Source organism: Leuciscus leuciscus (genome assembly GCF_965113295.1).
Source record: "Leuciscus leuciscus genome assembly, chromosome: 10".
Lineage (NCBI taxonomy): Eukaryota > Metazoa > Chordata > Actinopteri > Cypriniformes > Leuciscidae > Leuciscus > Leuciscus leuciscus.
In genome coordinates, this window is record NC_138734.1 from 25,824,608 (window position 1) to 25,837,504 (window position 12,897).

General features: G+C 41.9%; 1 protein-coding gene across 1 annotated transcript; it reads left to right on the top strand.

The window, feature by feature from the left end:
• Positions 1-6,923: 6,923 nt before the first annotated feature.
• On the top strand, positions 6,924-12,624 carry slitrk3a (SLIT and NTRK-like family, member 3a). The gene is made up of 3 exons (XM_082183183.1): positions 6,924-7,069; positions 7,423-7,497; positions 8,379-12,624. Exon 3 carries the CDS (start codon positions 8,428-8,430, stop codon positions 11,041-11,043), a length of 2,616 nt encoding a protein of 871 aa, XP_082039309.1. The 5' UTR covers positions 6,924-7,069; positions 7,423-7,497; positions 8,379-8,427; the 3' UTR covers positions 11,044-12,624.
• Positions 12,625-12,897: the final 273 nt, after the last annotated feature.

Here is a 12,897-nt window from a genome sequence, read left to right on the forward strand (position 1 = left end):
GCACCACCGGCTCGGGAACAGACACTGGCTCCGGCTCAGGAACAGACACTGGCTCCGGCTCAGGAACAGACACTGGCTCCGGCTCAGGAACAGACACTGGCTCCGGCTCAGGAACAGACACTGGCTCCGGCTCAGGAACAGACACTGGCTCCGGCTCAGGAACAGACACTGGCTCCGGCTCAGGAACAGACACTGGCTCCGGCTCAGGAACAGACACTGGCTCCGGCTCAGGAACAGACACTGGCTCCGGCTCAGGAACAGACACTGGCTCCGGCTCAGGAACAGACACTGGCTCCGGCTCAGGAACAGACACTGGCTCCGGCTCAGGAACAGACACTGGCTCCGGCTCAGGAACAGACACTGGCTCCGGCTCAGGAACCGGCAGGGCTAGCAGCGTGGGCGGGGCCGGCAGGTCTAGCAGCGTGGGCGGGGCCGGCAGGTCTAGCAGCGTGGGCGGGGCAGGCAAGACTAGCAGCGTGGACGGGGCCGGCAGGGCTAGCAGCGTGGGCGGGGCCGGCAGGGCGAGCAGCGTGGGCGGGGCCGGCAGGGCGAGCAGCGTGGGCGGGGCCGGCAGGGCGAGCAGCGTGGGCGGGGCCGGCAGGGCGAGCAGCGTGGGCGGGGCCGATAGGGCTAGCAGCCCATGGATGGCCTCCGGGGCGGCCCTCCTCTCCGCGGTAGCAGCAACGACCTCCGAGACAGCTTCCTTTTCCACACCCGCAGTTGCTTCAGAGACAGCTTCCTCTGCAACAGCGACTTCCAGGGCATTGGGGGAATCGGGGGTCTTCCTCCTCCTCCGTCGCTTACGGCGGTGAGGTGCGGGCTCTGAGCTGGGCTCTGGGATTTGAGCGGTGTCTGTGCTGGGCAGCGGCGATGCACTCTCTGGGCTGGGCAGCGGCGATGCACTCTCTGGGCTGGGCAGCGGCGATGCGGGTGAAGCTGGTGTATCCCATTGACTTCGGACTTCGAGGTATAAAACAAATCTCCAAAAGTCTAAGTCCTCTAACCCGTTCATCTCCCACCTGGGCAACGGCTCATCCAGGCACCAGTTCAAAAGGTCCTTTAGGGTGGCATCATTATATCCCAAGCCTCTAGACAGTGTCCAAAACGCTTGGGACAAACCATTTACCGATTGGCCCTGTTGGTGTAGAGCCATGATGTTCTGAACTCGTCCCCTTCTCTCCTTCTCTGTGGTGGGGGGACGAATACGAATCCCCGTGCTGCTGGATCCTTCCATTGGTGTATCAATCTGTCACGACCGCTCAGGGAATGAAGAGCACAGGATCCAAAAGTGCAGCACGAAGTATTTATTAGGGGTAATCCAAGAATCAATACCCAAAAAGGCAGGCAATGGTCAAATCCAGCCAGGCAGTCAAGAAAAACAATAAACAGACTATAAACAGGAAAGACACGGGCAACAGACGCGGTATGACGAATAACATTGATACACACCGAACATGAGACAAACAGGGCATTAAATACATGAATGACAACGGGATAACGAGAGACAGCTGGTTATACAAACAACAGACACCTGGGTGCGATACACAGACAGACTTGTGGGGAATGGAGTTCTAGTGCCTAACACTGTGGGGAAAGAAGGACATCTAGTGGACACCCGGGGAAACACAACCAGACACCGTGACAGTATTTACAGGATTTTATTGGCAACTTAATTGCCAGGTAAATACTGTACTTTAGTGAAATTACAAAATACTGCTGTAAAATAAAATACAAGTTTAATTCAATGTTACTGTAAAAAAAACTACAAATTACTGTATTTTAGGGATGCACCGATACCACTTTTTCCAGACCGAGTCCGATACCGATACTTTCATTTTTGGTACTCGCCGATACCGATACCGTAACTGATACCTGTATTTTTAATTTTCAAATAATTTTTAATTCATGCATTTGTAATTTTTTTTAAATGTATTGGTAGAGAAACCAAAAGCATATCAATCATATTAGTTGTTTATTAAATTTAAACTTAATTTGTTCATCAACTATATATTTAATGCACTGCATATTCATTACTGTATAAATTAAATATAGATGGATCTTTTTGTAAAGTAAAAAAAAGGTAGCCTATTTAGTCAAGAGCAGTGAGTAATTTATTTGTCCTTTGTTTGATTAACATTAAAACACAGCAGCAGATTAATTAAACTGCTGCACCTTTAAGACCGAATGCACGGACCCCATTTGAATTATACCAGAGACAATTTACTGTCTACGTTCACTTGAGATATAACAGACTTTGTTTACTAGGATACTCCCCAACAGTGAAAAATGAATTCATCCGTACAAGCGCAAGACGTGAAAGACTTCCATTCAGTATCGCGCGCTGTCTGAGGCGATGGTTTTCGGGGCGCGCGCTTTGGATGTTTGAAGTTCATGTAACTTCTTGACCTGCAAATGTCCTGTAATAATGTAGGCAACCACTCGTTAAACATAAATAAGGTAACAGTTCATGTTTTACTAACATATACGATTTAGTTTTAATCCAAATAACACGTGCTGAGTGAACGATCAGCAATCAAGAGCATTCAACAGAAGTGCTCTCTCCCTCTCTCTCTCTCTCTCTCTCTCTGGTCAGTTAACGTTAATAATAAGCTACATGCCTCATTTTACTTTCTTTGCCATTGACATCCGACTGAACTACAAACTTTCCACTGACGTCTGATGCGCTCGACCAGCTCGCGCGTCTGTGCTGCTTGCGCGCTCAATCCACTGCGTGTTTTTCTCTTATCAGCTCGCGCACCACAGGCGTTACTATATTCTGTTTAATATTTCACTAATAAGATATTTTTACCTCATAGACAGCCTTCTTTTTTTATCCCCATTATAATTTCTGTTGTCAGTGTTTCTTTGTCTGGACACAAACACCGTACACACGCTGCCTGGTATTGGTTGTTGGTATCGGGGCATTTTTACGAGTACATGAGCTCAGTATCGGCCCGATACCAGATACTGGTATCGGTATCGGTGCATCCCTACTGTATTTCATATACAACAATTAACTGTAAATTGCTTTACAGTATTATACTGTAATCAATTTTACAGCAATTACCAACATTTTTACAGGACTTTATTGGCAACTTTTTTGCCAGTAAATTCCTGTAAATTCTACAGGAAATTTTTTAGTGAGCACTTTTCCTTTGCCGAGATAATCCATCCACCTCACAGGTGTGGCATATCAAGATGCTGATTAGACAGCATGATTATTGCACAGGTGTGCCTTAGGCTGGCCACAATAAAAGGCCACTCTAAATTGTGCAGTTTTATCACACAGCACAATGCCACAGATGTCGCAAGTTTTGAGGGAGCGTGCAATTGGCATGCTGACTGCAAGAATGTCCACCAGAGCTGTTGCCCATGAATTGAAAGTTCATTTCTCTACCATAAGCCATCTCCAAAGGCATTTCAGAGAATTTGACAATACATCCAACCGGCCTCACAACCGCAGACCATGTGTAACCACACCAGCCCAGGACCTCCACATCCAGCATCTTCACCTCCACGTCTGAGACCAGCCACCTGGACAGCTGCTGCAACAATCGGTTTGCATAACCGAAGAATTTTTGCACAAAATTGTCAAAAACCATCTCAGGGAAGCTCACCTGCATGCTTGTCGTCCTCATCGGGGTCTCGACCTGACTGCAGTTCGTCGTCGTAACCGACTTGAGTGGGCAAATGCTCACATTCGATGGCATCTGGCCATGTAACTTTATTTAATCAATTTTGATGAATTTCTTTATTTTTAACATAAAGAGTGTTTTTGTGTGTAGGACATGTTTTGTCCCTTATCTCAAGAATCAAGATAGTGTTTAAACAAAGTATAATTCATTTTTGGTATATCAAACGGGCAAATCTTTGTTTCTTATTAATCTATTACTTGTTCCAGAGCAAGTCGATTTGGCTGATGGTAAAGTTAAGTTTCATAACTTATATTTTTATTTAAATGAAATCCTGTACTATAACCAGCGCTGCTTTTGTACTCTTGACTAGACCGTTTGCTTGTTTATTTACTAATCTACAAACTTCTTATACTTTTATAATGGCAAATATTGTTTATTTAAAATATATATATATATATATTATTTTATAAAAAAAAATATGGCATAGTTGGTATTGAGAAAGGGTCTGTTAGTGATTGTGATTTCCATTAGATGGCAGCAATGTCTGTCTTTATGACCGAGTCAGTAGCATATACTTTTATATTGAAAGGGACTGAAACAAGGTTGTAAACAATAAGATGTAACTTACAAATGCATTGACTTAGATTATAAATAAAAGCCTAAAGGACAAATACAAAGATATCGCTTTCATCAGCGGACATTCAATCTGATTTTGTGATTATGAATATAATATTGACATGAAGAATATATCAGCTAGATGCAGGTAATGCACTCACTTAATTGATCTCTCTCATAATACTCCACATAATACAATAAGCTGCAATAAAGCAATTCAGTGTTCATTTGTTACTAGCTCTAAGCCTTCTGCTCAAATGTTAAACTGTCAAATTGAGATTTGAATCCATGGTGGAAGTAAACTAGTTCCACTCAAACGAGGGTTTTCAAAGACACCCCGTTGTTGTTTCTTATTCATTTAGACACTTGTGCTGTTGAACTGTTATAAATGCATTATCACACTGTGATATGGCTCTTTACCAGTATGGCTGTGACAGCTGTGCTGATATAGAGTGGCATCGCATGGCTACTTGTGTGATACATATATATAAAGGAAGTGACACACGTGGATGCCAGACCTCGGATCTCTGGAGTGACTGAGCAGTACAAAGCACTTAGGCGGGTGCAGCTTATTACCTTTGAGTAATTGAGGCCTTGGACAGGGGGTGGAGAAACCCAAGAACAGATAAATGCACATCACAATCTAAAGTACTTCATGTGAAACATATAAGGGCAACACATGAAATAGCACAATCATTCTGAATTATTATATGCAATATAACAAAAAAATATAAAAAAAGTGCACTGGTGGCTGTGTTATGAGTAAACAGCAATGTTGTAACCTGAAAATTGAACGCCTTTTTTTTTTTTTTTTTTACAATCCATTTCACTTCATTATTTCAAATATTATAATTCATAATTTATATAATGGAACAGATTACATGAGTTGATTTCAAGTTATAATCCTGATTAAACAGGAGCACACATATTAGCGATAGGAGATGGAAACCTGGAGTCCACCATTTTCAGCAAAACACAGTGAATGTGTGTTGAACATTATACCTAAATCTCAGCCCAGAAATATGAAATATATAATTTCATCATATAGATGATTGTTGATTATGTATTCTTGTGTAACATTTTGTCGGTTTAAAGGATTTGGGGACACCCATTTGGGGAAGTTATCTATTCAGAAGGACAGATGTGGGTGAGAACACTACAGGGGAATGAAACTGAAAAACACAATCTCATAGAGTTTAGCAGCCTTATGCCTGCGTAATGCGTAAAGCTGTTTTGATTAGCATCACAGATTTTATCTGTAATAACCAAAAATGATAGTCATGATAATTATAGTTGTAGTCGTCATCATTATCATAACCATCACCCTTATCATAGTTTTTTTTTTTTTTTATCATCCTTGAACAATCTAATTAAGCTTACTCATGAACATTACAGAAACATCTCATTATGACATCCTGCGTAAATGTGTTTAATCTGCTACTAACAATTTATAATAACTTTTACAGTATTAAGTACCTGTTAGATAAGATGTTAAATATATACAGACCAGTATTCAAGTGCATTTATAAGTGGAAAATATAAGGGAGACCCAGGCCATATTTGCACAGGAAAGTTGTCACAACTCTATATCAGAAACTATAAGTTAAAGAGCAAATTTCACAAATGCCTGTTTTCTTTGTTTCCAAAGGTCAAAGTTTTCCATAAATATCATTTAGGGTAAGTTGGGCTATCATTGGGCAAGGCTGTCTATCTATAGAAAGTGAATTTCAGAAATAAATATATCCTTTGAAATATTCACAGTAAAAGTGCAACAACTAGCTCCAGTTTCCCCTATACACCAAAGTTTGATTGCATATCTATTTGAATCTACAGTATGTCAATTATATATTTAGCAGTATTTAAAGTAGTAATGATTTTATAATATTAATAAATCACATTATGGCGTGTTACCTCATAACCTCTCCTTCATTTCCATGTACATTTGCAGAATAAAGGCATCCTGTCATCGCCACTGCCCACGTGCAGAGCTAGATTGCCCGCTGCAGGCAGAGCACGGGAAGACAGGGCGCGGGAAGCGCGCGGAGCTTCACACAGCAGGACGCTATGGAATAATTTACCTCAGCTGGCTTCACTGCAGATGAAGCCAAACTAAATGTATCAAGAGGGGAAAAAAATACTTATTGCTTAGTTTTGTTTCTTAATTTTCTCTGTTAAATAGGAAACCTGGACACTTATTCCAACGAATGAAGTAACATTTTCCCAAGGAAAGAAATATGATATTGTGCAAAACGGAACAGAATGGACGCTCAAAGCCTCATAAGAGTTCACCGATGAAGCTCGGTGCTAAATAAGCTGTGGCTTTTATCTCAGAACACGAATCGGAGATGAGATCGCCCTTAAACATAATGTTACATCGCTGACGAAGAAAAAGAGAGAGAGCAAGAGAGAGAGAACACACTGATGCGCGCGCGCTCCCGGTGCGGCACTCAGCGCGCTCAACAGCTCGTGCCTCCTCCATCCCAACCCTCTCCGCCAACGCCGTCTCTCCAATCTCTGCCCTCTCCCTCCCTGTTCGCTTTTCTTAAAGCTTATTTCCGTGACGATCCGAAGCTTTTCACCGACACGATGAGAGACGCGAGCAGCGCAGCAGTGGGACAAATCGAACCGAGCCGCTTCAAACGGAACTGAGCTCCAGAACTGAACGAACCGGCATCACAAAACAGAACCAAAAAAGGAGATTTTATTCAAATCACGTCTTCATCTTCTCTCTTCTTGGTCTTAGAGAGAGCGAGAGAGATAGAGGAAAAGCACAGGAAATCTTTAAACTCGCCGTTTTCGGATTCTCCGTTAAAAAAAAGGTGAATTTTGAGCGTTTCAGATGTTCACATACTTTTGGAGACGAGAGAATGACCTGGGTGATCCACAGCAATAATCTCTGTATTTAATCAAATTATGCATTGACTTGTTTCTGATGTAACTGCGCAGACTGCTTTACAAATCACCCAGCTTAAAATGGTACTTTTGGAAACGATTAATAGTAAAAAATAAAAAATAAAAATAAAAAATGAAAAACTAAATACTTCTAAAAAAAAAATACAAAATTAGTTAAACATCAGAATTCATTTATTTATGCGTAAAATAGGGAGATTTCAACTGTTCAACTGTTTCATTCCATAGCATGTTTTTTTTCCCCTTTTTTTTCTTTTTTTAGCTACCCATCGAAGGCAACCTGGGACCACCCGTCTCCAAACCCTGGAGATGTAAAGTTGGACACCGCTGAAACCGAGTAGGTATCCGCTATGTTATCACTTGGGAATGGAAGGACATTAGAATTGATTGCTAAAGCCAGGACACCAGAGAAGAGTGGGAAGAAAATACAAAGTGCGCTATTCATGGAAATTGCAGTCTTTTCTGGACGGAAAACAAGGATCTTTCGAGAGCTTTTGGTTGTTGTTTTTTCTTTCTTTCGAGAGCCAAGAGATCCGCAGAGTGTGGTACTCTCAGCAGCATTTGACTCTGAGTTTCTTCACCGATCTTCTGATAACATCTGTGCTAATTAAGTGCGTTCAGACTGTGGAAAGCAAATAACCTCCGTTATGCATTGAAGGTCTAATTGGTGTTTTGGCGACAGTCTTAGGATGCACCTGTCATTGTTTTTTTTGAAATGTTAAGTGGATGCAGTGGTTGATTTAATTTAAGTATGTATTTATTTGTATTTCATGTTTTTATTGATTTAATGCACTTGAGCTTTGCATGAACATAGAAAAGGCTGATTATTCGGTAGTAACAAAAGTAATATTTTGCCAAATGTTTCCTGTTCTGCATTGTTTGTATGTGTGTGACAGCTGTAGTGAGACTCGAAACAGACTGTTTTTAATGTTGAAGTCCATTGAACAAGTTAAATGTGCTTTCTTTCATGTCGTGCTTGAAAATATTAGTGGTTATTATGCCCTTGAGTCCTGCTTTTGGGTGTAGTGTAAGCTATCATCGTGTGAGAGATGTCCAGTCCAACCCATGATAATGCATGATCTTTATCGTAAACATGCAACGATGTGGAAGGAGGAGGTGTTTTTTATTGTGTGGAACGCTCAAAGCATTGCTACTGTCACTCGCTGTCTGAGCCTTCTCATCTCACACGCTTCTCTTTTTTTCTGTGTTTTATTGCAGTGCTGTGAAGTGGCTCTCAGCCTTAACTTCATCAGGACTCGGCGGAAGGATGCTGTGGTTTACCCTGCTAAGCACAATAGCTTTAGGATGGACTACGCCGATCCCTCTGTTGGACGAGTCGGAAGAAATAGATGAGCCTTGCTTTGACCCTTGCTACTGTGAAGTCAGGGAGGGTATTTTCCACGTCCACTGCGACAGCAAAGGATTTACAAATGTCAGTCAGATCTCCCAGACATGGACGAGACCCTTTATACTCAATCTGCAAAGGAACTCCATGCGCAAGCTGTATTTTAACAGCTTTTTGCATCTCAACAATGCTGTGTCACTCAATCTGGGGAATAATGCTTTGCAGGACATACATGTGGGCGCATTCAATGGCCTGAGCATCTTGAAAAAGCTGTTTTTGCATGAAAACAAACTGGAGGTGTTCAGGAATGACACTTTTATGGGGCTGGAGAGCCTTGAGTATCTTCAGGCGGATTACAACGTCATCAAGAGAATAGAGAGCGGGGCGTTTCGGAACCTGCACAAACTCAGAGTACTTATTTTGAATGACAATTTGATACCTGTGCTACCCAATTTATTATTCAGGTCCGTATCGCTCACGCACCTCGACTTACGTGGCAACCGCTTAAAAATTCTACCCTATAAAGGGACTTTGGAATACATTGGTCGCAGCTTGATGGAGATTCAGCTAGAGGAAAATCAATGGAACTGTGTGTGTGACATTGTGCAGCTCAAAACCTGGCTGGAGCGCATACCCTATACAGCTTTGGTGGGTGACATTACTTGTGAATACCCATTTCATTTACATGGTAAGGACCTTCGTGAGATCAAGAGAAGTGAACTTTGTCCTTTACTCTCCGAAGCCGAGCTGGAGGCCAAACATGGCATTCCCAGATTACCATTTAATAACGACAATGTCTGGCCCACCAAGCCTTCGTCTATGTTGTCATCCTTTCATAACACAGCTTCTTCAGTAGAGTACAGAGAGAGACACGTAAAGCCGACTAAACGACCCAGACCCACAAAAACACCACCCACTCCTCGTAGCATTTACCCAGGGTTGAATCAACCTCCAATCGCTGCCTACCAGACCAGACCCCCTATACCAATCATTTGCCCGACAGGGTGCACGTGCAATTTACACATCAATGACTTGGGCCTCACCGTCAATTGTAAAGAGAAAAGCTTCCACAACATTTCTGAGCTGCTGCCACGACCACTTAACGCCAAGAAACTCTATTTAAGTGGGAATTTGATTCAGAAAATTTACAGGTCAGACTTTTGGAACTTCTCTAGCTTGGATTTATTGCACTTGGGTAACAATCGGATATCATATGTTCAAGAGGGAGCATTTATGAACCTACCTAATTTAAAAAGTTTATATTTGAATGGCAACGACATTGAAAGGCTCACTCCAGGCATGTTTCGTGGTCTGCAGGCACTTAGTTACCTGTATTTTGAGTACAATGTCATTCGAGAGATCCAACCGGCTGCCTTCAGCCTCATGCCAAACCTGCAGTTGGTTTTTCTCAATGACAATCTGCTGCGCACCCTGCCTGTGGATGCTTTTGCCGGCACTTCCCTAGCTAGACTCAACCTGCGCAACAACTACTTTCTGTACCTTCCTGTGAACGGAGTACTGGAGCATCTCCACTCCATCGTTCAAATCGACCTTCACCAGAATCCTTGGGACTGCTCTTGTGACATCATCCCACTCAAGCAATGGATTGAGAAGCTCAGCTCCGTCATTGTTGTTGGAGAAGTGACCTGCAAGACCCCAGACTTCGCACTTGGCAAGGATATGCGCACCCTGGAGGCTGAGGTCATCTGCCCTGAGTTGAAATTCACTGCTTCTTCTCCAGTTCTCCCCAATGACATGACGGCCACCAGCGGCTCTGAATTAGGACAAGCGCCGGTAACGGGAGCTGTCCCACTCTCTGTTCTGATTCTCAGCCTGCTTATTCTCTTCATCTCCTCTGTGTTTGTGGCTGCCGGTCTCTTCGCATTCGTCCTACGGAGGCGAAAGAAACTTCCCTTCAGGAAGCGACAGGAGGTGGACCTAACGGGCATTCAAATGCAGTGCAAGATCTTTGAAGAAAGACAGACTGCCTCGCCTGAGAAGCCACCCCGTCACGTCTACGACTACATACCCCATCCCGTTACTCAAATGTGTAACAATCCCATTTACAAACCACGAGAAGGAGAGATTGAAGGCGAGCAGTTTGCAGAAACCAAGGAAAATAACAGTAATTATCGAACTCTTCTGGAGAAAGAGAAGGAATGGACGATGGCGGTGTCCAATTCCCAGCTCAACACCATTGTCACCATCAATCAGTCCGGTGACATGACTGGCTTTCACGAGAACGGAGTGCTTTGCCCTACCGTGATTGACAGTCAGAGGCCAACCCCTACGGTCGGATTTGTAGACTGCCTGTACGGCACCGTTCCTAAATTAAAGGACATGCACGTTGCACATGCACATCCCCCCGGAATGCAATACCCTGATTTACAGCAAGACGCCAGATTAAAAGAAACATTACTTTTCACTGCGGGGAAAGGATTCCCTGAGCAAACCCAAAGTGAATACCTCGAGTTAAGGGCGAAACTCCAAACCAAGCCGGATTACCTCGAAGTCTTAGAGAAATCATATAGATTTTAATTGAGTAGAAAAATAAAAGAGTAAACTCACTTTCACAACCCCTCCTCGCCCAAAAATAATACGTATCAAAAAAGAAGCATGGCAAAATTATATGTTTCACACACGTACACATAAACACTCACACACACATTTCCCCCAAGTCGCTTTTGGAGGAAAGGCCATACTCAGATTTTTCAATGAAGTGCCTTTTTTTCAGAGTAGCCAGCAATGTTACCACCCATTATTTTTGTACGGAACAGATTTGTTGTTGAACCTCCGGAGCGCCTGGCACAGTTTGTAGAATATTTGCAGTTTGCTGCATGCATTCGACTGCAGATGGAGGTCATTGATCAAAAAACTCACCTGCTATAGAGATACAGCGACGTATTACCCATTGAGTGGTCTATTTAATTTTCTATACAGCAAAAGACAGAGTTCTATCTCAAGGACGCACCAGAGGATCAATATTTGTGAATATATAATGACACTTCAAGATTTTATGAAGTTCAACGCACTTTCTTAAGAAAAATGCTTCTGGATACTATCACTAACAGCTTTTTAGGAAGCACTTTTAATGTTTTCTCTCTCTCACAAAGATTTGACAAAGTTAAAAATGTGCATATATTTATTCTGTAATTTCAGTGAAAGATTTAATTGTAAAGGTAATGTTAAATCAATGTATAGTGATTATGCGTCTGGTATAGCCTTCTTAATAAAAATACAAAGTCTTAAATAAAAAGGGTACCAATGCATACTGCTTGTGAGAAATAGACTTGACGTATTGGTATGGCGCTTCAGATGACAAATTATAAAATGCACATTAACCTATCGAGGTCTCATTGCTGCTAGAAGAGTCAGGTTGAGACAGTCTGATGGTCCTGCCTGTATGCATGTGTCATCGATGGGTTTGGACAAGAAAAGAAGACCTTGGATTAGATTTGAGTCTTTCTGTAAGGTATGTTTTTATACCTGTCCACACTGCTTACTAAATTACACAACATTTGAGATGAATATTTAATGCAATGTCACTTTTACATGTGTCCACAAGAGTGAGATAGAGAGACACGCTCGCATCATGTCTGTGGATGGACAAAATTGATGTTTGATTATTTGAGGAACGCCACTTATTTATCAGGTATGATATACAACTTCGTGAAACATATGACATTTGATTATAAATTCTGCTTGTTTGTGTTGGGGGTATTTTATATTTTCTGTTGATGCATCACTCAAGTGACATGTTTACGAACTAGAAAGTGATCTATTCGACAAAAAATTATTTCTACTCCCCATTCGACAACAAAATGGCTATTTTTTTAAACCAAATATTTTATGTCTGTTTGCCAGTGCCAGTTACCTTGAAGTTTTATCCATAACCATTTAATACAAACATTGAAATACAATTCATATAAGTATGATTATTTTTCCTGGGGCTGTCAAGGATGCAGAACAGTAGTTATTTATTTGTTCTTATAATTCAGTTGACAAGTGTAGCTTCTGTTTCCTCTGTTCAATACCCAACGATAATTTTATTTATATTTTGCCCCTACATTCATATTTTACCCAGACTGTTTTGTCAATATTTCAATAAATTTTGCTTGGTCCATATTTAACAGCACTCCCTTTTTGTGGAAATCTGTTTCACATCAATAATAATTATGTTCAAACAGAGCACATTTTCTGTCAGAAATATTCATAAATGGTTGTTAGTTTGGTGCCCTAAAGTGCATGCAAATGCCATTTCTCAGTGTCTTTACTGGGTTTGTTTCTTCTCGGCATTCTTTTTTAGAACTGTAGAATGTGAGGTGTAACTGTTGTAAGTGAATGTGTCACTTATAGATTGTGTAGTGTTAACTAAAGATGTGTTCAGCTGCT

Excerpts from the sequence above, each read along its gene's own strand:
- slitrk3a (XM_082183183.1), top strand. The coding sequence starts at position 8,428 with ATGCTGTGGTTTACCCTGCTAAGCACAATAGCTTTAGGATGGACTACG.